The sequence below is a fragment of the Balaenoptera ricei genome, chromosome 15, assembly GCF_028023285.1.
Source record: "Balaenoptera ricei isolate mBalRic1 chromosome 15, mBalRic1.hap2, whole genome shotgun sequence".
Lineage (NCBI taxonomy): Eukaryota > Metazoa > Chordata > Mammalia > Artiodactyla > Balaenopteridae > Balaenoptera > Balaenoptera ricei.
In genome coordinates, this window is record NC_082653.1 from 65,336,856 (window position 1) to 65,361,080 (window position 24,225).

The 24,225-nt window shown below is 36.1% G+C and overlaps 1 protein-coding gene across 2 annotated transcripts in view; it reads right to left on the reverse strand.

Moving 5' to 3' along the window:
• SMG1 (SMG1 nonsense mediated mRNA decay associated PI3K related kinase) overlaps positions 1 to 24,225 on the reverse strand; it is a 95,311-nt gene that overhangs the window by 42,637 nt on the left and 28,449 nt on the right. For both annotated transcript variants that reach the window (XM_059898193.1, XM_059898194.1), the window contains 21 exons: positions 23,983 to 24,041; positions 22,767 to 22,980; positions 20,067 to 20,192; positions 19,597 to 19,669; positions 18,424 to 18,521; positions 16,988 to 17,161; positions 14,957 to 15,181; positions 13,290 to 13,391; positions 11,557 to 11,826; positions 9,902 to 10,032; positions 9,232 to 9,393; positions 8,672 to 8,790; positions 8,119 to 8,206; positions 7,927 to 8,028; positions 7,390 to 7,530; positions 6,604 to 6,803; positions 6,013 to 6,209; positions 5,685 to 5,846; positions 4,372 to 4,526; positions 2,508 to 2,650; positions 2,158 to 2,359 (listed from right to left, as the gene is read on the reverse strand). In XM_059898193.1, the coding sequence (XP_059754176.1) occupies positions 2,158 to 2,359; positions 2,508 to 2,650; positions 4,372 to 4,526; positions 5,685 to 5,846; positions 6,013 to 6,209; positions 6,604 to 6,803; positions 7,390 to 7,530; positions 7,927 to 8,028; positions 8,119 to 8,206; positions 8,672 to 8,790; positions 9,232 to 9,393; positions 9,902 to 10,032; positions 11,557 to 11,826; positions 13,290 to 13,391; positions 14,957 to 15,181; positions 16,988 to 17,161; positions 18,424 to 18,521; positions 19,597 to 19,669; positions 20,067 to 20,192; positions 22,767 to 22,980; positions 23,983 to 24,041 (3,143 nt within the window). The remainder of the gene's footprint in view (positions 1 to 2,157; positions 2,360 to 2,507; positions 2,651 to 4,371; positions 4,527 to 5,684; positions 5,847 to 6,012; positions 6,210 to 6,603; positions 6,804 to 7,389; positions 7,531 to 7,926; positions 8,029 to 8,118; positions 8,207 to 8,671; positions 8,791 to 9,231; positions 9,394 to 9,901; positions 10,033 to 11,556; positions 11,827 to 13,289; positions 13,392 to 14,956; positions 15,182 to 16,987; positions 17,162 to 18,423; positions 18,522 to 19,596; positions 19,670 to 20,066; positions 20,193 to 22,766; positions 22,981 to 23,982; positions 24,042 to 24,225) is intronic.

The following is a 24,225-nucleotide window of genomic DNA, read 5'->3' on the forward strand; positions in this document are numbered from 1 at the left end:
GACCAACAAGATGACTTACAGTTTCTCAATTTCCCTCTTTTCCATTAATCTCTCATCTTTTCCTGTCCCTCTCACTATGTCACCTCCCTTACATTTCCAGCACTGAATACAGCACTGGAAATGTACATCACTTGACTGTACCTGCTTCTACCTTAAAAAACCCCAAGCTGGGATCAACGCAACCACCAGCTTCTCAGGTGAGCCATAATCACTTGGCACTAATGAACTGTCTTGGTGTGGTGACCAACACACTTATCATTCCTGCCACCACAGAAACGGCAGGTCTGCTGTGTCCCCACTATGCTCTACAGTGCCCTTGCACTTTCAGCTAATGACTGACACCTCAGAAAAGAAACAAACACAGACTTTCATTTTCTCTACCTTTACCCCCCAATCCACATGCAGTCCCCAAACTGTATGTATCCAACTTTAACTGCTTTCCTTGAGGTACAGGAAAGGTGGAGTCCAGTTAATCCTTCAATCACTGTTCTTTACCCTGCTTCTTCAACCTGTCTTCTTATGGCTCCTTCCCCTAGGCTTAAAAGAACATTTAATCTCTCCAATATTTACAATAAACACACAGTACTCTGTTCCAGCCACAGCGTTCTTTCCTTGACTTCATTACCCAATTAACCTAACTAAAACTTTTCATTTTCAAGCTTCTCCACCACTCCACAGTATTCAACCTGGCTGCTTCTCCTTCTCTCTCTACAAAGCTCTTCTTGCTCAAAGTCTATGAAGTTCCCGACAAGGATGACTATTCCTGTCTGGTTCTTCTGCATCTCCAACATTGCCTTCCTCAGTGTCCTTGTGTTTTCTTCAGCGGCTTCTTCTCCCATCCCTTAACAAAGATGCTCAAAAGGACTCTGACCATGGCCCTCTTTCTTTTTCACTCACTCTTCTCCAGAGCATTATCTGTGGTTTGGTGGTTTATGAAGGCTCTGGAGTATAAAGAGTGAAAAAGAAAGAGGGCCTGTAATTATCACCTATACACTAATGATTCCCCAAATCTCTCTCAAGCTTAGGGTTTTCACCTTAGTTCCAAATCCAACTCTTAACTGCTTACTGAAACAATCTTGTCTGCATGTTTCACGTACCTTAAACATACTTCATTGTTCTCTGTGTTCCTACTTCAATTAATAGCATCTGTTTTCCTCCCTCTACCTTTGCCCCACAGATAGATGGTCTACGTGCGTCCACCCTGGCCCTTTACCTCCAGTCTCCTGACAACCCAGCAGAGTGAGCCAGTAAGTCCAATCATGATATGCCTCTCTTACTCAAATCCCACCTAAGATTTTCCACCTTATTGGGAGTCAAAGTCTTTTTCAGAGTTCCCACCTACTTCTCTACCCTTATCTCCTATTATTCACTCTGCTCCAACCACAGTGGCTTCCCAGGCATTTCCAGAACACTCCAAGCCTATCATCCTTGCATCAGGTCTGTTTCAAGTCTGTGCTCAAATGACATCCTGATGGCATTCCCCTAGTCTGTGTGCCTCCTCCTCACTAGAAGGTCAGCTCCTCAAGGGTTAGAATTTGTGTCTGTCGTACACAGTGCTACACCCCAGTGGCTGGCACTCAGTACGAGCTCAGTGCAGAAACTACCCACTAATTCATTTACTCACTACAAGCTGAGCTCCTTGATGGTGAGGACAGCTAATGACCCTTATCATCCCAGCCAAGTGTCTGGGACACAGCCTGTACTCAAATTTCGAATTAAGAGATTAATAAATGCACAGAGGAATAAGGGAAAAACAAAAAACAAAAAATGGAGTTTAATTTACAAATGTCATAAACTCTGGCCTCTTTATAATAAATGTTTTTGAGATATTCACACCTAATTTAGAAACAAAGTCATCAAACATTATCCTTTCTAAAGCAGTGACAAATTTCTCTTTATCTTCATTATGATTTTAGAACAGGCTCTGAGAATCAATACCAAATGACTGTTTCAACATAGAAATCTGTCTTCCCATTGCATGAATACCCTCCTCACCTCTAATGTTGGTTTTTCATTGTAGTCATTTTTAGAATGGCAGTATTATTAGAACTATAACCATCTTGCCATAGTAAATACGGACAATTTTAATATTTTTCTGCCATAAAAGAAGACTTTAAAGTTACTGAAAATTTGTTTAATGGGGTAAGAAATCCTTACTTTATGTAGTTGAAATCAGCTTTTAGGTTGAGAGAAGTACTGCTGGTACTCTTTTTCAAGTCATGGATAGCATTCTGCCATTCCTGTACAGCAGCCCAATCAGCAATTGAAATGTAGCACTCACACGCTTTATTTCCCAAATAATTTATAACCTCAGGAGAAGAGTCAGTTGGTTTGGACAGCACAGTTTTTCTGGATTCACCTGAGTGAAAGTATTTCATAAAATAGAGAGAGAGAGACCCAAAGCGGTTATAAATATTTCAAAGAGCAGAGAAATCTAAAAATATACAGTAAGATCATGAGCACAAACTATTTGACTACAACTTTTTATTTAAACCCTGAATGCTCACCATTCAAAGAATGTTTGGGGCTGGCACTGTTACGCCCAGCATTAGCCAATGTGAGAACAGATTTGTCGAAGCTGGAGATGCAGCAATCAACACCAGTCATGGCACACAGGTGCTCCTGGTACTCCACAGAGGCCTTTTCAAACCTTCAACACAAGTTCAAACAGTCTTATTTTTTAATTATCCACATATTTCATTTCTAAAAAAACTGGAAAGAATGAGTTAATCAATTGAGCTGAGACAATGAGTTGATTATTCTGTGTGGGGCTGAGCAGGCACAAAATTAGATCTCTTCCTCACAAAAAATGAAAATAAGTTCAAAAATCGTTAAATGTTTAAGAGACAGTATAAAATAACTAACAGAATATATCAGTATTTAATCTCAATGTGTGCAAAGACTAAATAGAAAAATAAACACAAGAAAAAAAATACATAAAGTTAACAGATCTAATGACATCATAATTTGAAACTTCTGGGCATCCAAAAAAAAAAGGGACTTCCCTGGTGGCACAGTGGTTAAGAATCTGCCTGCCAATGCAAGAGACACAGGTTGGAGCCCTGGTCGGGGAAGATCCCACATGCCGCGGAGCAACTAAGCCCGTGCTCTAGAGCCCGTGAGCCACAACTACTGAGCCTGCGTGCCACAACTACTGAAGCCCGCACACCTAGAGCCCGTGCCCCGCAACAAGAGAAGCCACTGCAATGAGAAGCCCGCGCACTGCAGCGAAGAGTAACCCCCGCTCACCGCAACTAGAAAAAGCCCCCACACAGCAACGAAGACCCAACACAGCCAAAAATAAAAATAAATAAATAAATAAATTTATTTTTTTAAAAACATGAACATTAAAAACAAATTACCAATCAAGAAGTTAGATAGCATCAATAATCTTGATGTATGATAAAATCTCACAGATCAATAACGAAAAAACCGAGAGGCCACAAAGACATAATCTATGTTTTTAAAAATCACAAATGGTCAATAACATATGGGGAAAGTTCTATTATTAATAAAGAAATGTAAATTAAACATTTTCACTAATATGGTGGCAGGGTTCTTGTTTCTCAGCAGCCCTCTATTCACAAACGTGCAGGGAAGGTGTTACTCTATTGTTAGAGATACAAATTGGAACCATCTTTTATGTAGGGTAAATTAGCAATAGTCTGTATCATAAGCCTTATGGTCTATAGCCTTTCTTCTAGTAAATCAACTTGTAGGAATGCATTCAAAGAAAACAATCACAAACATGAGCAAAGAATTAAGTGCCATGGTGCATTAAGATTAGTAAAAACATCATAAATAACCTTGCTGTCCAACAATAAGGAACGTTAAATTATGGTGCATTCCCAAAAAAAAGAAGAAAAAAATGTGTTGTTAAAAATCACATCGTAGAATATTTAACACGGCAAAATATTTTTTAAAATATTGCTGAGTAGGAAAAGCAAAATCATGAGACCAGCAGAAACACTGCTATTTCTGTGAAGAGGATAAAAAACTACATACAAGAGAAAAAAGAACTAGAAAGAAGGCATATATGTACACCAAAACTAACAGTTACCACTAAGAGATGGAATTATGAGCCATTCTTTTATTTTCCCTACATTTTCCAGATTTGGTCAAACTTACATAAGCATACACAGAGGCACTGAATGAGTTTACCTAGAGCAATGAGTTTGAACATTTAGTGCACAGAGCTAATGAGCAAGAACTCTGGCCATAAAGGGCAATTTGTATCAGACTCTGACATGAAAGGTTATCAATTAAGAATCAACATTAAGTGTAATCAACATTTAATTACAATGTTAGTCAGTAATACAAAAAAATTTAAATAGAGAAACCCTATCACCCATTTTCTTCCTTCCAACTTACCTCCCTTCAGCCTGTTGGGCCACTGAATTAATCCAGAGAAGATTTTTTCCAACGACCGAAGATGACCAGGCAGCAATTCCCTGTATAGCTTCAGGACAATGAAGTTCACACAGTGCTTCTACCACCATCATGATAGTTACTTCCAATTCATTCCCCTGAGAGTGGCATTCAGAAAAATCAATCACAGACCTCAATACCTTCAAAATTCAAATCTCTACTAAATTTATAACTACCAATCACATTCTAAAGCCTGAAGTCAAATTTATTTAACAATTATTTTTACAACAATGAAACTGCATTATTGGAATTACCTAAAATGTTACACATAATGTAGATACAAAGGAGGGTGGTGGTGATGGACCTTAACAGCACATGCGTGTTAGTCTTTACAAAACAAACTTACTTAAACATTTAAACTGTGGCGTCTTTGGGAGTAACACGTGAAGTAAATATAAAACAAAAATTAAATAACCATGAATTAAAGAATGCTTAATTTTATGTCTTTGAATATTGATTGCCTACTGACATTACCTTAACTAGTAAACATGTGCAATTTTTGGATTCCACTTATTTAGTGACCCTACTTGAAAGCCAGCACATTTCCCTACATTATAACATTATTAGTATTATACTTTTACATCTATTATAAAATTATTACACTTTCCTATACATTATATAATCATTATAAATTATTATAAAAATTCTTTCTTCCATACACAAATTTCTTAGAATTACCTTTAAAGTTCTAACCCTTAAGCATAAGTAATGAATATTTTCATTCTAAGTAAAAAATATGAATAGGTGACCCTGGAAGTTACTGCCTGTATAAAAACACTGGATCAAAAGCTTTAAAAATGAATAGAATCGGGCTTCCCTGGTGGCGCAGTGGTTGGGAATCCACCTGCCAATGCAGGGGACACAGGTTCGAGCCCTGGTCCGGGAGGATCCCCCATGCTGCGGAGCAGCTAAGCCCATGTGCCACAGCTGCTGAGCCTGCGCTCTGGAGCCCACGAGCCACAACTACTGAAGCCCACGTGCCTAGAGCCCATGCTCCGCAACAGGAGAGGCCACCACAGCGAAGAGTGGTCCCAGCTCTCAGCAACTAGAGAGGACCTGCACGCAGCAGCGAAGACCCAATGCAGCCAAAAATTAAATAAATGAATAAATAAATTTATTTTTTTAAAAGTTCATTAAAAAAAAAATGAATAGAACCTTTAACTTCTTTTATCCATAGATTAGATCATAGCAAAGGAATTAGGCCCAAATTTTTCTAATTAACAGATTTAATTAACTCCACACACACACCACTTTACCTGAGATGAATTTGTCTTCATTTCTGTAAGCAAGTCGAAGCCATGTCTCACTGTCACAGCAGGCTGTCCTGCCAACAATCCAACCCTCATGATGGAGAGTCGGATCCGAGTCAGCCAGTCTTGACAAGTTTGGCGATTGGTATAGAAAAAAGTCCTAATGACCTTTAGACGAGAAAGAAGAGCTCAGGACTGGTTCAAATTACAGGCAGAGATGTCTCAAATACATATAAAGCATATACACAAGTCTACTGATTTCAGCTCTGCACGCACACACTGCCAGGTTTGACCACGAAACTGACCAAGCAACATTCAGCCCACTGAAACCAACCTTGGGAGGTGATGTTAATGCATTGGCACATCCCTCATATGCATTATACATTAACTTCTCCAGGTTTTCCAGATACTGCAGAAGAAGCACAAGTCTAAGCTGGTTGCTACTGTGGCCTTCATCATTGTCTGCAGTTGTCCACTGACTAACATCTTGATCGGGGTTTAATGTGTGAGCTGCAAGACTTCTAATGATACCTGAAACCAAAAACAGCATTCCAAATTTAAAAGGAATCTTCAGAGATTCTAGAAGTTCTTAGAGATAATTTCACAAATACACATTTATCAACTATCCTCTGTATATCCATCATTTAAAAACAAAAGTCCCAACAAGATCTTTTCCATTTTTAGAGGAAAAAAACATCTTCTCCACACAAATCCCCTAAATTTGTGAACAAAAACACATACAACATGATTATTTAGTAAAAGCTTATTCTAACAAACATATCTAAAAGATTAACTGATAAAAGTACTAAAGGAAAAAATCGTATACTCTCAAATTTTTGCTTTAACAAGATAAGAAATCCATTATTTCTTAATGTAAGCTTGAAAGTATTTACATCACAAAGTTTGAAACAATGTAGTCAATTACCTTCAATTGTCTGGAAGGTATCCTGAGCTCTGCCCAGTGGGGTTCTCAACTTAGACAGGACAGTGAACTGTGCTGCTTCCCAAATAGCCCACTGCCAAAGGACAGCATCTGTCTTTAGTAGATTGCGGGGAATTGTTGATTGGTCACGTTTATCCAGTCTCTGGCAGCTACAGAACAATCTTTCTAACCAATTGTCCTTCCTGGGAAAAGTAGTTTCATATTTAACAGACAATGACAATTTCATTTCAAAAAAAGACAAAAACAAAAAACAAACTGCAAGGGAAATGGGAGTAGGGGACTACAATCTTCCCTACTTGAAAAAGGCAAACATGTAAAATTGGGAAGCATTATGTCCCCACCTCTCATTTTAAAGAGGTCTTTTACGGTTGAAATAGGATGGGGTATGGTATGGACAGATTATTAGGGTCAAAGGCTCATGACAATTTGGCTATCAGGATAAAACATTAATTGCAACTAAAAATCTCCAGAATGCCTACGCCCCCAGGCCCCTCCCCAAAGCACTGATGACTAGGTCAGATCAGTTAATTGTCAACTACATTTCACCATCACTGCCAGTTGCAAAGCCCATTTTTATTTCTTCAGATGCCATCTTCAAAGCAATTCCTCCTACTACTGAAAACTTAAGACAACCCATTTGAGAAGAATATTACTTTCTACTCTGCCACCCCTGACATATTTTCTCCTCAAAACTGGGCACAGGGTTAAGATATTCATGTATATTTAAATTACTTTTCCCAGATGAAAGAGTCAAAGACATAATCTTACCCTGTTCTATGAGAGTTCCCATACAAAATAAAACTAATAACATCGGAGAAATCTTGTGGGTGGAATGTGTTACTTGGTGCCTTACTCATGTGACTTCTTAATGCTAAAGAAATTTCTTGAATTTCTGTGTGGTTGTTATTGCTGTAGACAGAAAATAAAGTCATTGTTACGCAAAATGTTTTAGTTAAAAAGTTAGTTCATACTGTAAATGAATCATTTCCCTGCTAACTAAATTTGAAAGTAAAAACTGATAAAATTAAGACTTAAAAAAAATACATACAGAAATGTTACAACTTTGAAATTTAAGGTTCTTAAAGCACCAAAATTGACCTAATTTAAAACTATAAAAGAATACAATTTAGTTTTATGAATAATAACTACTGAGAAACATATTTTGGCATTATAAGTATTATTCTGTAGCAATTATCATCTCTTCAGTCACTGAGAAGTGCCATACAAGATGTGATATTAATTCACTAATAGGCAATTTGTCTTTTCCTGAACTAAACATTGTGGGATGTCTTTGCACCAACATACCTCAAGACAACATCTAAAGGAATTGACTTCAATAGCTTTCCAAATGCTTGTCGAATACGAGTTCCACTATGGACTAGCTGAACACGGCAAACATCAACACACCTACAAAAAAATGAAATAGATAATACAAGTGTGGAATATTTCCAAGGATCAAAAGGGCCAGGGTCAAAATAATGGATCTTTAATCCATACCTCTGTAAAAGATCGTCTGGTAAGGAAGAGGACAAAGCATGTAGACTGCTGCATGCTTGTAGACAGATATTCACATCTTCGACAAGAGCTATTAAAAATTTAAAGACACTTTCAGCTTGCCAGAAGAAATTATATGCCACTATGTCATAATTTTCTGAACCCATTCATTTCAATAAACAATGAGTGCCTACTATGGATGAGGGGCTGCTCCTGCCTGGAACCATCACTGGCAGTAACATTTGGGAAAATGATACTCTCAACAAAACCCACTCAGGGTGACTAGTCTTCACCCCAATCTTTCTCTGAAGGAAACTTTAAAAGTACATGGAATGTATAAACAATTACATAAGCTTAAAAATGTGACAATCACTTAAAAACAACTTGTTTTTCACATATTAAGAATGGCAAAATTAAAACAGATTATGCATTTGTCATTAAAATGGGGATGATACATTTCCAGTCATGAAAAGCACTCAAGTGACTATCTTTCTGCCATTAACAAAGATCTCTTTTAAGCACTGATTAACAAAATTAAATAATGTCAGATTCTTACTGTTGGCTAAAAGGCCTTTGCAAAATTTATGGAAAGATGGAAGAGAGAATAAAGGTGCATATGTTTCAGACTTCCTCATTAAAACAGCCACTTCCAAAGCCCAGGTCATTAATAGTTTCCTGAAACACAAAATATACAGTTTATTTCACATTTTAAAAAAATAGAAAAACAACTTGAAAAACCTATTCTTTTTACATTAGTTTTCTTTTGGTCTTTTAAATACCTCAAGCGATAAGAAACAAATATTAAAACTATGGAAATTCCTTTGGCAAAACTGTCTTTTAAGAAAATCTCCCCAAACTAGCATAAATTGTAGCAAAAATTATTTTTAAATCTCTATAAATACATTCATCTATAAAATATTGCAGGAGGGGGAGGTTTCATGTAATTCTTTCAGGAAAGAACAAGAAATTCTAGATTAAATAATAAAACAAAAATTTAAAGTGTTTCAATAATGAAGAAGTTGCTCTACCCATTCAAATGACAGTCTTCATTTCTTTTTCTCAAATTACGAAGCCAAATTAACAAAAGTTAGAAACAGTATTATAAGTATTAGTTACCTTGTGTCCTGGTTAAGATTATCTTTCTTAAGCAATATTCCCAGGAGATTTAATATAATTGAGAAATGTTTTTTTGTAGCTGTAGTTACAGTACTAATCACCGCTCCATCAAACAAGGATGGGGACGAGGAACTAAGACTACTAGATATAAAGTGGTCATGCCTGGAAGACAAAATTTGGATCATCTTTTCATCTCTCATTTAAAAAAAAAAAAGGCAATTCCAAAGTTAAGTCAATACATATTTTTTAAAATGTACTCTAGGGACTTCCTTGGTGGCGCAGTGGTTAAGAATCCGCCTGCCAATGCAGGGGACACGGGTTCTATCCCTGGTTGGGGAAGATCCCACATGCCACAGAGCAACTAAGCCCTTGCGCCACAACTACTGAGCCTGCACTCTAGAGCCCGCGAGCCGCAACTACTGAGCCCGAGTGCCACAACTTCTGAAGCCCGTGCTCCACAACAAGAGAAGCCACCGCAATAAGAAGCCCACTCACAACAAAGAGTAGCCCCCGCTCGGCACTAGAGAAAGCCCGCACACAGCAACGAAGACACAACACAGCCGAAAATAAATAAATAAATTTATAAAATAAATGTATACTCTAAAGGGCCCATCTTCCCTTTTAAAAAAAAAATTTTTGTTTTCTTAAGAAGTATATGTAAATACATTACCTGGTACAATGAGAATACAATGTGTAGAGCACTGCGTACTGAATGGCAGGGAAGTGAACAGCCAGGTCGCCATGCACAATCATCAGATTCTTACTAAGGAGTGCAAAGACAGTTGGAGACAGCGCCCACATCTGATGACGTACAAAAGAAAGTAAATGTATGGCTCCTCCAAGACATACATGAGCATACAAAAAGTTTATCCTTCAAAATATGTCTACACATTTTTAAAAATTAAAATTGACAGATTTAAATTTGGAAACAAGCTAGTACACTAAACCTGGGATCAGCAAATATTTCTTGTGAAGATGAGAGTTAAATATCTCAGCCTTTGCAGGCCACATGACACCTCTGGTACAACGTCCAACTCCTCAACTCTGCCACTGCAGAGAGAAAAGTTACAGACAAAAAAACAGGAATGAAAGTGGCTATGTTTCAATAAAAATTCTTTACAAAAGAGGTGATGTTTGGTGATGGTTGCACAATTCTGTGAGTATACTAAAAATCATTGAATTGCATACTTTAAATGAGTATAATGTACGTGAATTATATCTCAATATTTTTTTTAAAAAAGAAAGAAAAAAAAAAAACACGTAGTAGGCTAGATTTGGTCCATGGACTGTAATTTGCTGATCCTTGGTCTAAACAAAGCCCTTGCACCCTTCAGTGTAGTAGATCATATTTCCTCAGTTTTCCATGTACTTCAAATGGCAAGTTGCCCTGTCCAGTGAGAAAAAACGCACACCCTGCCACTCTAAGCCTTTTCCATCCTTCCCTTTCTTTCCATTGCTAAGATACTCCTTTCCACCTGACTGCCCTGTCCCCACTCCCTCTCGTTTCCAGAGTGCAGGATGTAAACCTCAAATCTGAGCACAATGCGAATTTCTCAACAACCAAATTTTAGAATGCAAAGAAAGGAAGAATCTACCGTAGCCTAGCAGTGAGGCAAAGAGCAGCTATGGAGGGACACAGGGCAATCTGATCTAACAATATGGAAAGCATGCAAATATAAACATCAAATCTTGACTCTTCCCTCCCTTCTCTCTTAGACTACATTATCCCCTTAATTATATCCCATTACTTTTCATTATAAATGTTTTTCAATCCTGCGAGGTCCAATAGGAGGGAGAAATATACTAACCACAGCAATAATTATAAATGAAAAGCATGGTCACTTCAAATTTCTTACAGGAATAAAATCTTTATTCTTTTTCCAAAAGAATATATGAATGTTCCTAGACAAAAGTAGGTAGTCAAAAAATAAGGACCATATGCAAGCACTAACTCTAGTGGGAAGAAGGAAAAGAGTACCAGGGGAAGAAGGGGTTGCATACTAAAAGAACTATACAAACTTGCCCTGTGGAAAATGTTGACAAATTTTTCTAAAAGCATGCTAGAGTAAATAGGAGAAAGCATTAAAATACATTTTGTAAAAAATAAAACAAATATAAGAAACTTATCAAGGAAAGCAAGAGCTAAACATAATGGCAAGAAAATATTCCTGTCAATTTTAATTATCCAGGCATGTCCAAAATATGGCCGTTTGATCTATGTGATTCTGTAGACACACTGCCTTGATAGGTAAATGAAATATGTAAACATGCAATAAGAAGAGGCTGAAATGGGATAAAACAAAGTCATTACAAGTAAATACTCACCCCAATCAGTGAGTTTTTAGCATTTCCAATTGTAGTCAGAGCACTGAGGTCAAATATAACTACAAATTTTGCATTGTCTACATTGAATACATGATTCTTAAAAGCCTCATGTTTTATTTCGGAACAGGCATCAGGAAGTTGTAGACTATGTAACAGGTTGTTTAGGGCACAAGTCATTTCTCCCAAAATTAATTTATAGGCAGTCTCCAGAACAGGAATATTCTTCAGGCCGAGCACTGCTTGATAAACAGCATGGGCTACAGCAACAACCTTAAAAAAAGAATTCAGGAAAGTGATAATTAAATGGAAAGTATATTACTATCTGCATAATGATGATGATGCAAATCAGTTTAAGACTGATAAATTCACTGTCCAAAACATCAAAGACCTTAATTTTTAAAAAAGCAATTTAGGAAACCTACATAGTATCAGTAAGCATTTAAAATCTATAAAGCTTTATTAAAAAAAAGGGTCCTCTAAATTAAAAATGACAATGTGAAATTTCTTAAAAGTCCTTTTTTTAAAATCTAGGAACAATAAATGCTGGAGAGGGTGTGGAGGAAAGGGAACACTCTTGCACTGTTGGTGGGAATGTAAATTGATACAGCCACTATGGAGAACAGTATGGAGGTTCCTTAAAAAACTACAAATAGAACTACCATACGACCCAGCAATCCCACTACTGGGCATATACCCTGAGAAAACCATAGTTCAAAAAGAGTCATGTACCAAAATGTTCATTGCAGCTCTATTTACAATAGCCAGGACATGGAAGCAACCTAAGTGTCCATCATCGGATGAATGGATAAAGAAGATGTGGCACATATATACAATGGAATATTACTCAGCCATAAAAAGAAATGAAATGGAGGTATTTGTAATGAGGTGGATGGAGTTAGAGTCTGTCATACAGAGTGAAGTAAGTCAGAAAGAGAAAAACAATTACAGTATGCTAACACATATATATGGAATCTAAGGGAAAAAAAAGGCCATGAAGAACCTAGTGGCAAGACAGGAATAAAGACACAGACCTACTAGAGAATGGACTTGAGGATATGGGGAGGGGGAGGGGTGAGAAGTGACAGGGTGAGAGAGTGTCATGGACATATATACACTACCAAATGTAAAATAGATAGCTAGTGGGAAGCAGCCGCATAGCACAGGGAGATCAGCTCGGTGCTTTGTGACCACCTAGAGGGGTGGGATGGGGAGGGTGGGAGGGAGGAAGATGCAAGAGGGAAGAGATATGGGAACATATGTATATGTATAACTGATTCACTTTGTTATAAAGCAGAAACTAACACACCATTGTAAAGCAATTACACTTCAATAAAGATGTATAAAAAAAAAAAGTCCTTTTTTTTTTTCAAGCCAGTATCAAAACACATACAAACAGCATTTTATTAAGATAGGTTTTCCTACATCTACTTAGAAAGTCTGTAGTGGCTTTGACTGGGAGTCGGTTAAGAAGCTAACGATGAAGTTTTATTTACAACATATACACGACATTTTGATAAAACAAATTTAATAAAATCTGAAAAAACTATCTGCATATCACTCATCAAGGTATACAGTATGAAAATCAAATATTAAGTTAAGTGAATCATTATAATTTCTATATTCTAAATCAAATATTTATCATTCTGATTTCATTTATGTAGCTTACTAAGGAACATGAGTCAAACTCTTCAATGATCTAAGTTTATCAAAAGTCTGATCAATGAATCACTTACCTCTTTTTCTTTATGGTAACGCAAAAATAGTAGTTTAGATGATGGTATAAATAGTTTTTCTACAAATGATGATGGCAGTTTTGTATTTATCTGTTCAACAATCTAAAAGAATAAAATAAGAAATGAGCTATCAATTCACAAAAGAACATGGAGGAATCTTAAATGCATATTTCTAAGGGAAAAAAAAAAACAATATGAAAAGGCTGCGTACTGTATGATTCTAACTATATGACACTCTGGAAAAGGCAAAACTATAGGGGCTTCCCTGGTGGCACAGTGGTTAAGAATCCACCTGCCAATGCAGGGGACATGGGTTCGAGCCCTGGTCCGGGAAGATCCCACATGCCGCAGAGCAACTAAGCCCGTGCGTCACAACTACTGAGCCTGCACTCTAGAGCCCGCAAGTCACAACTATTGAGTCCACGTGCCACAACTACTGAAGCCCGCGTGCCTAGAGCCCATGCTCCACAACAGGACAAGTCACCACAATGAGAAGCCCGCGCACAACAACGAAGACCCAGTGCAGCCAAAAATAAATAAATTAAATTTAAAAAAAACAAAAACAAAAAAACTATAGAGACAGTAAAAAGATCAGTGGTTGCCAGCCAGAGAGGGGAGAGAATAGATGGAACACAAGGGATTTTTAGGGCACTGAAACCCTTCTGCATGATACTGTAATGGTGAATACATGGCATTATACATTTGTCAAAACCCATAGAATGTACAATACGGAGAGTGAACCCTAAAGTAAACTATGGACTTTAATTAATAATGATGTGTCAATTTGGCTCATCAGTCGTAATAAAAGTACCACACTAAAACAAGATATTAATAATAGTAATAGAGGAAACTATTGGGGGAAGAGGTTATATGGGAACTCTGTACATTCTGCTTAATTTTTCTGTAAACCTAAAAACTGCTCTGAAAAATAATCTATTAAAGAAAAAAGTAATATATCTAAGCTATATGTTTAGGCCTTAACAGTGACATTAAAATGTTTAGATACCGAAATAGGATACATGTATTTACACTTAAACATGGGGTTTTTTTTCACATTGGCAAAGGGAAGTGTAACTATGGCAGAAATGTTTAGCAGAATGTCATCTAGAATTTGCTTTGAAATAATCCAGTTGGGGATGCAGGGATGGCAAGGAGGAGGCAGAGAGTAGGAGGCTTAGGTGAAACCAGATGGGCCATGTGCTTCTAATTACAGAAACTGAGTATTAAGTATGCAGAGATTCATTATACTACTCTACTTTTTTTTTTAATATACTTCAAAAGGTCCATAATAAAAGGTGGACAGAGGGGGGATATTTATGATTAAGAAAAGAATAAAAACTATCAAAGAAGTTTTCATGTTTCAGAAACAAAACATAACAGGGTCTTTCAAAATAGCTATCAAGTACCTTCTCTACATAGTATTTATCAGGAGTGCTAGATAGTCTCGTGTGAAGGATGGTATTTCATCCAAAAAAAAAGTAAAACTACACTGAGATGAGCTCTCAAATACTAAAAGTACACAGATACTAGAGCAAAAACAAACTAGATTATATAGATAAGACTAATTAATGCAAAAAACCACAAACAAACAAGGGCTTCATTTCTTCCCCATCAATTTAAATTTAAGGGCCTGAATAAACATATTAAACAAAAAAGAATTCACATACCAATGTGAGTAAATTCAAGACTGAGATGATATAATCTGTACCACAAGTCTGGCAATTCTCCAGTTGATCTAGTCCATATGCAATAACCATGTCACAATGTACAGTCATGCTAGGGTCCAAGCTGCCGAGCAAAACACCAACACACTCATTAGCAGCTGTCAACACAGCCTCAGAAAAAAACACCTGGTTTGCAGCCGTCACACATCTCATTACTCTGTACAGAACCTGCAATGGGGAAAACAAGCAGCTTTAAAAAAAACTCATATTCTTTCACAGAACAAGAAATATTTTCTATTTAATGCAGTTTCAATTGAAAATTAACTGCCTGCCTTATCAGTAGTCTCTTAATATTCTAGTTCTCAGTGGCTGAAAAATAAGGGTATCTCTGGTACAATACACAAAAAGGATATTGCCTAAGTATTCTAAAGTACTATTGTGACAGGAATGGAATTTGACATACTCTTGTTTCCCTTATACCCAATTCCTATCCCCCCACCAAAGTCACTAAATGGTTGAAGTTCAGAATCTTCATAATAATCATGAAATACACCAGAACTTAGAACAGTAACAGTATTAACAACATGGGAATAACCTGCCGTGAGAATAACTTTCCGTAATCTAGCACTTGGACTTTTAATCAATCTTTTAAAACTAAATATCCAAGATAGCTTTAGCTTATGAAAGTTCATGTACTGATGGTCTCTATGTAAAGATAAATATAAATATTCTCATTCATGACATATAATACCTATTTGAGGATTATGAAAATCTTATCATTTCCAGCCCCAAAAAACCCCAGTAAACTATAGTAGTCAATGTACTACATTTCTAATAAAAATAACTTAGGAAAAAACAAGTACAGAAAAACAGATACAGAAAAGATTGATACAGAAAAATATTTCTCAAATTTTTCTGTAATATTCAACAACCACTACGTATAGGGTTTTTTTGTAAGCCTGCATATAGATTTAAAAGGCCTAAAAGACCATTTTTGGCAAAGACCTAAAAGACCTTCATAAAAGAGTACATTTAATATAGAACTGTCCTGGAAAATGATACATTCCTGTCCTTTTGTTTTATATCTGAGTTAACTGCTTTTATTTCAACACTGACAAAGTCATCAACCACCCATCTTTTAGACAGTAAAAATAAAGATATTAAACCACTTGGATCAGTTTTAAAATATTAACATGCTGGTTTTAATTATCTTCAGGACATTTCTGCTCAAATACACAATTAACTTACCAAGAATTACATATATAATTAATGTCCTATTTTATCTAGCAAAGTGTTCAACAAAAGTAAATGCTCATAAAAGCTAGAATTTTATACTAGCAGTAAAATTTTAATCATTTAGGTTAAATCTTTTATGACTTTATCACACAGGTTTCTTCTCCCTTCTTATTCAAGCAGAATATAATGATGGGGGTTCATTTCTCACATCCATTACACTGAACCACTCACTGGACTGTAATACAGTGCAGCTGATGTCTGGGGCTGCTGAAATGTGGTAATCTAGCTACCTCTTACAATTGGTCTCAGGCTATTACATAGTTTAAGTTCTTATATCTTTATATCCTTTGATGTCAGGCTATCAAGTTGTTTCATCCTGTCACGCTTACAGAAAATTACTTTTCGAGGCCTTCTCTGTTAAGAGTTACTCTTAGTATGTTGAAAAACTAAAAGGAGACACAATAATTTTAAAGCAAAACTCAGTATTATTAAAAAACTAAAGAATAAGATTTTAAAATTCATATTAAAAACAAGAATAAATGAACCTACAGAGAATTTCCTAAAAGAAAAGTTCATAGGCATTTAAAAATTCAGAGTGGACTTTTTTTCATCAGGTTGGGGGGTGAGGGGAGTGCGATATAGAATTCCCTACTTTTCTGGCTATTTAAGAAAGTGGCCAGACATCTACACACATGCTAAACAAATGAGGGATTAATAACATAGCTCACTAGGTAAACAGAAGCATTTAAAAGAAAAGGCAATTTTTGTTGAATGATACTAAAGACTACTAAAACTTACATCTGTTACGTATGCCTCAGTAATTGGAGGACCCCGAATTGGGCTGAAACGTTCCCCAATGCTCCTCACCACAGTACTGAATACCCGGAGAAGCGCTGCCAACTTTGGTAAGGACACGGATGGAGGTGGAACATCTTCATCCACTGACTCCCCAGAGGCCACATGGCTGAGGTCCTAGATGTGAATTCAACAGCATTCTTATTTAAGTAAGACATTGTTTAAAAAACAAAAAACAACTCCCAATTTTTAAATCAATTAACTTTATAATACATTTTTACAAATAAAGAGGAATTTTGGCTTATGAGAAAAGGAAACATGAATCTAAATATAAAAGTAGATTTTGCTTCTCTAATTATTTAAATAAGCAAATATTAACCTCAATAGATTCTTTGAGCCACTCAAGTCAACAGTATACTAAGCCAATATTATTCACATGAAGAACAAGGGGGATTGGGGGAGTTTAGAGGAGGTTGGTTTAAAAAATTATAAGACCTTAGAAGACCTAGCCTACAGATTCATAAGCTAGCTGAGGAAATTAGACATACTCAAAGGAAAAGATTAGCAAAAAATGGGGTACTAGAACCAACATATACCTACACATAATTAAGCACCAAAATCATCAAAGAGAATTAAATCTTAGGGATAGCAAAGGGAAGTCTCTACAAACTAGAATGGGTGGCTTATCAGAAGCAGATCAACTTTAAAGGCGTGCTAGGAACCAAGACATCCTAGGCGTAGGGGTAAAGAAACACGTGGAAGCAAAATATTCCCTCACTTTTCTCTGAAAAGGGAGCAGATAGATTGGTACAGTTAAAAGTAGTGAAGTAACTGTTTGCTTGAAGTAGAAAAAGTATAAAGAAAAGATGAAGCTAAATCTTTATGGAAGCCTTGACCACCAAACAAGAATCTTGGTAATTACCAACTGAGTAGGGAAGAAACACTAAGATGGCAGGTTTAAGTCAGGACAGTGGCCAGGAAATCCAAGAACCAGTAATAGACACTTCAACAGCAGTATTAAAGGTACCATACTCAAAGGTGGCTGAAGCCAAGCCTTGTCTTCCAAAGCATGATCCAAGATTGCCAATACAAGTAAGAGAAAAGCCTTTAGGGGCTTTTATACAATATCAATTCACCTTTTTCATAACAAAAAAATAAGAAACAACTGAAGAAAATGTCTTCAGGAAACTACCAGCCACCAAGATTATTTCAAGCTTTGGGAAATTAGGCCTGCAATTTTTCTATCTTTCTGGTAATTCTGCTGGCAACTTAAAAACATCTAAAAATAATTAAAATATTGCAATGGTCTCATAATTTTTGCTTAAATGTCAGGTGATCTGAATTGTTTTCAAATAAATCTAGCACTGCTTTAGATTTCTGTTTTTGCTTTTTTCTTACCTGAAATTTTAGGAAATAACTTCATTTTTTTATATACTCACCTCAGCATATGCCTCCATATCCTCTAGAAACTGACCAAGAAGAGTGGTAGAAAATGCAAGATCAGCTACCCAGAATGGCTCCAAACTCTGCAACCACCCTAGGAATCATACAAGAAATTTTGGAAGAGTAAAAAAAAATTTTAAGTCCAAGTTAAAAAAATATTTAAGAGAATTCTTTTAAAAGGTATCTGGTTTTCAAGTTGGCCACTCTTGAAACATGCCCTATATCATAAAATTAGGACTGTAAACTGTTTTTTGTTTGTTTTTGGCCGTGCTGCGTGCTGCGCGGCTTGCGGGATATTATTTCCCCGACCAGGAACTGAACCCGGGCCCCTGCAGTGGAAGCGCAGAGTCCTACGCACTGGACCACCAGGGAATTCCCTGTAAACTGTTTTAACCACTACCTCTTTTAATGCTACAGAAATGAAAATTCTCCAGAAATTAAAATATAAGCTCATGTCCTTTTTTTTTAGTAAGTAGATTCAGCAGTATCCATACTGTCACTACACACAGGACTTAGACTAAAATGTGCCAATCTACGGCCACCTTGGCTTTCTTCTCCAGGGCCACACCTGGCCACCACAAGTGTACACTCATCTCCCCAGGGGAAATGGGACCACTTGCCAGTGGAACTGAGAGAACTACTCTCACCTGTATATCTTAATTTCAGAAGTTTATTTCACCACATAAGCTATGAGAAACTACAGCACCTGGAACAAGCTGAAATGTCCAAGTGAGTCATATTAGTCATTCATTTAACTCAGAAAAAAAATATTTTTTCTTTATCATTTATGACAGTCCTCCAAATTAATCCATTTGTTTATTTGTTTAATCACTAGAAAAACAATAAATCATGAATATCCAGGATCTTCCTTTCTACCCTTCAGGGTACTGCCACTGTGGTATCTCCTACCAGCAGCAAATGACTTGAGATAAAGTCCTTACTCACAGGTGCAACACTACAATCTGTATTTACTCTCCCTACCTACTACGAAAGTACACATTTTTCCTTTTAAAAGATAAATTTAGCTAACAAGTACTCTTCACCAAAATATCCTCTAAAGCAATTATTTTTCTTGCATTATCAAAAAAGTAGTGTTAACAGCTGGTCTTTGAGAAACGAACACTCCTTCCCACAATATTTAAATGACTGGTATATGCTGAGCGACTCACCAGACACCTGCTGTGTAAGCGAAGGTTTCTGAGTATGATCTATATGCCATCCGACTAATATGTCAACTGTATCCTGGATGGAGACAGAGAGAAGGGGACTAATCATTTTAAGGTCTTATTGCTATTCCAACCTGCGGACCATTTCAGAGTAAGAGAACCTAGAACATCTTACGTCCTACCTTCTTGACATTATACATTAAATGGGGGTTGGGAGGGGCAGGGCAGGAGAATAATGGAACTTTCTTTATGACACTGATGAAATATTCCTTTCTTTAAGTATCTTAAGGTATTAGTGTTAGCAAGTACAGATGGTATTTTTTATAAAACTACATTATTGTATCATTCAATCCTGGACCTTAAAACCAATTATACTCGAAGGAGCAGAAACTTTGTTTTCTAATTCCCCAGGTCCTCATACATGCAGCCAATCCCTTACCCCATCATCTGAAAAGAGGGGGCGGGGAACTCACCCTAAAATTAGTGCTGAAAATATGAGGGTAACATCGAGCTACCAAAAGAATGCACTTAACACATTTGCAAAGTAATTCTGGTGTATCCACATTTTCAAGAATGGACTGCAGGCTGGTCATTACAAGCTAAAAAATAAAAGTTACAAACCATGAACATTTAATAAAACAGGGAGAAAACAAACAAATTAGGTTTATTATTTAATAGTGACTATAGCCGAAACTGACTATATCAAAGAAAATAAATTCTATAGTTTTAGTTCCCAAAAAAGTTGAAAACATTTCAATCCACTGTTCTCCCCTCATTTAACGTCTGTTAACATTATTCCTAAGTAACATGTTTACATTGTTCCTAAGTGCTCTCTTCAAAACCATGGGTGTGATTAAAATTTCAAGTACAAAAACTAAGATGTGCTTGGGAAACTTGTCTTTAAAGTACCAGAATTATTTTCCAATTCAAAACATAGAGCAGATGTTGTACGATTTATACTTTAAGATATCAGTACTTGCTTCAAACTGGAATGATTTAAAGAAGGTTAACATGGTCCCAACACAAGACTGACACACAGGCTCATGTTACCACTATATATATTTTTAAAATAAATATATGGCATACTACCTATAGAATATTTTGCAGCTAAAATTTTTTTTTGTTAAAACCAATTTTTTCCCCAAAAGGAAAGCTCTTCTCTACAAAAGAATGATGTTATGAGTATAGAAGAAATGCTAGCATTAGAAAACCACTATTTTGCAACAGCCAATGCTATAATCTATACAATGCACAGAATATGAATGAATGCTAAAAATCAAGTGAAATACTATGAAAAAAACAGGATATTCAGGAGGTCTCACAGTATCATGCCCACATTACTCACTAATTACAAAGGGAGAAAAATAAGCCTTCACAATGGAAAGATCTGGTTGGTCATCACCTTAACCAAGTGATGAAACTCTTCATCTAAGAGTTATGTGAACCTGAAGCTTTATGCCTGCTAGTGTGATACAACACTAAGTATGAACCCATGAAGTATTCGTGACCAAAATATTTGAACTGACTCTAATCAGGAAGGAATAATCAGACAAGCCCAAAACGTAGAACATTCTACAAAATAAGGGGGACAAAAAAGGGTGCAGAGAATTGTTCTATTTAAGAGGTTAAAGAGGCACATCACCACCTTCAAGAGATTAAAGATTCATCAATACATGAACCTTGATGGGATCCTGGGTAAGACAAAAGTTATAGACATCTTAGTGGCAGCTGGAAAATTTGAACATGGATTGTCTTATGTGACAAAATTAATTTTCTTAGGTATGATTATAATGTTGTTATATATGAGATTAGCCTTAATCTTAGGAGAGGCATGCTGAAGTATCACAGGATAAACCATCATTATGTGTGGAATTTATTTTCAAAGAGTTCAACAAAAAATCGTGTCTCTGTGTGTGTCTGTGTCCGTGTCTGTGTGTGTGTAGAAACAAAACAACTGCAGCAAAATGTTAATAAGTGACAGATCTAGGTAAAAGATATAGGGGTGTTTAATATACCAGTCCATCTGTTTTCCTGTGGATTTAAAATTTTTCAAAATAAATACTTGGGGAAATGTTCATAATATGAAAACTGTATGCAGAATAAGCCAAATTTGGTGTTATGCTGGGTAGTTACAAATTATTTTCTGAATCTTTTCCAAAATTTTTTCACAACCTCTATAATCAAATAAAAATAAAAATTTTAAAGACAGAATAGATTTCTCATGTTTTTTAAAAATTATTAACCAAAATAAAACATATCATGAATTGTTTAATAAAAAAAGCAAAATAAATAAAGATATCAAATATTCTAAAGACACCACATCCTAAATTTTTAAAAACATTAGCTCAACAAAAATTGAATTACTTATAACTTTGCTCAAAATTAAATTGGGAATGATCTTTCAATAATTCAGATACAGGGACTTCCCTAGTGGTGTAGTGGTTAAGAATCCGCCTGCCAATGCAGGGAACACAGGTTCGATCCCTGATCCGGGAAATTCCCACGTGCCGCAGAACAACTAAGCCCAGTGCCACAACTACTGAGCTTGCGCTCTAGAGCCCACGCACCACAACTACTGAAGCCCGCGCACCTAGAGCTGGTGCTCCGCAACAAGAGAAGCCACCTCAATGAGAAGCCCGCGCACAGTAACGAAGAGTAGCCCCCGCTCGCCGCAGCTAGAGAAAGCCCGCGTGCAGCAACGAAGACCCAACGCAGCCAAAAAAATAATAATAATAGTAATTCAGACACACAATTATTTATTTTATATCACTAGGAGTAAGAATTTTTGACATATTATCAAAACTTCAGGCCCAAAATAAGTTGTGGTGTTTTAGTTTTTATCTCCCTCAAAAAATGTGAAGCCCCCTTCTACGTGGCTTTCCTCATGGAGCTCCTATTTTCAAATCTGTAAATGATTCTAGTACTACACAAATTCAAAAGAAAGCTTCTAAAAAGCAAAAAGACAAAATTTTTAAAATAACTTATTTTAAATCTACCTTTAATGTGTATCATTTACTCAAATTCAGAAAGAGGAGTTTTATTTACATCATATATCAATCAGTAGATAACTCCTATTCTAAGTTTCCTTTCTTCAAGCTCCCCTTCAAGGATGTGTGTTAAGGACAACTTTCTTCCCAAGCACATCATCATTCCCCCCAACCCTCCATTCTTACCTGCATTACGGATGAAAAGGCTTTCTTTTCTCCTACAGTCTCTAGTGCTTTGTAGGTGGCACATAAGTAGAGGAGTTTAACTTCATCTTTTGCAGATGAGCTAAATTTGCTAAAAATCCATTTGAAGATCTTCTCAGCCTCATAGCTCAGAGAAGCGCAAAGAAGGCCAAGACAGCAAGCTCCCTCCTGTCTCAACTCCTGAAGCAATTTGCTACTGTGTTTATTTTAATGCAAACAAAACAAAATACACAAAAAGCTTAAGCTTTCAAAGATGACAAGAATGACACATCTTACAATAGAATGCCTTAAATAATTTTATAATTTTTATTCAAACTACACAAAAGGTTGAAATTTTATCCACTTTAAATATTCTCTCTATTCTGTCTCCTGCAATGCCAAAAGTATCTTTGTTAAGACTTTAGATTTTCTTTTATAGAATCAATTATTTACAAACAGTAAGGAAAGGCTTAGAAATACTAAAATTCAGACTTCAAATTCCATCTCAAACTACATTAATTGATTCGCAGAAAAGGGCAGCAACAAGTGATCAGATAAAACACACTATATAATTATATACTTGGTAATATTCAATATGTAAGGGCTATAAAATAGGAAATGGTAATAGTTAAATACAGTAAACTTGAAGGACAACACTGATTTAAGTATTATATTAATGAGAAACTATATAAAATAAAACCATCAAAAAGCAGTAAGGTTTGTGACCTGCTGAGATGAGTTTTGGATGCTTTCCAACACTGCAATTCTTTGGGAATCACCATATGAAGAGATGACTGCACACCTTTGGAGAACCCCAGTAGCCTCAGAGAATAGATGGCCTGAATCCACTGTTGCCCAAAGAAGGAAGCTCCCTTTCACATCTACTCTCTAAGCAGTTTCCAAATGCTCTAGTTTACAAAAGTTAATCGCATTCATTCACACTTGCATTAAGAGTTTGTCATTCTACAAGTCAATGCTCAATTATTCAGTCATGTTGACAAATTTAAAAAAAAGAAAAAAAAAGAATGGCTCTCCCTTTCAAGTGGATTCCAATTGTATTCAGTGGTAATTAATGTTTAAATACTTTTACACAAATAAAGATGACAAGAGAACCCACTGAAACATTAAGTAGATGTTCATAAATGAAGCCAATGGGTTTATCTTCTTGTACACTTTTTAATAGTTTCTAAAAATATATTTTAGTCTTTTAGTTACTTACCTTTCATTAAGCACATCATGTACAGCAACCAAGATATTATCCAATTGTTTAACTAGTACCTTAAAAAAAAATTAATAAAAACTTCAGATTCCTATACTTTTAAGAATAACACTGGGTACTTTTTTTTTTTTTTAAACTTGTGTTTCCCTCCAAATTATAACTGGACCACACCTTACTTTTCTTATTATTCCCAGGTCCCAATTGTATCATAAGTTAAGAGTGTCATAAGTTTCCTTTCAGACT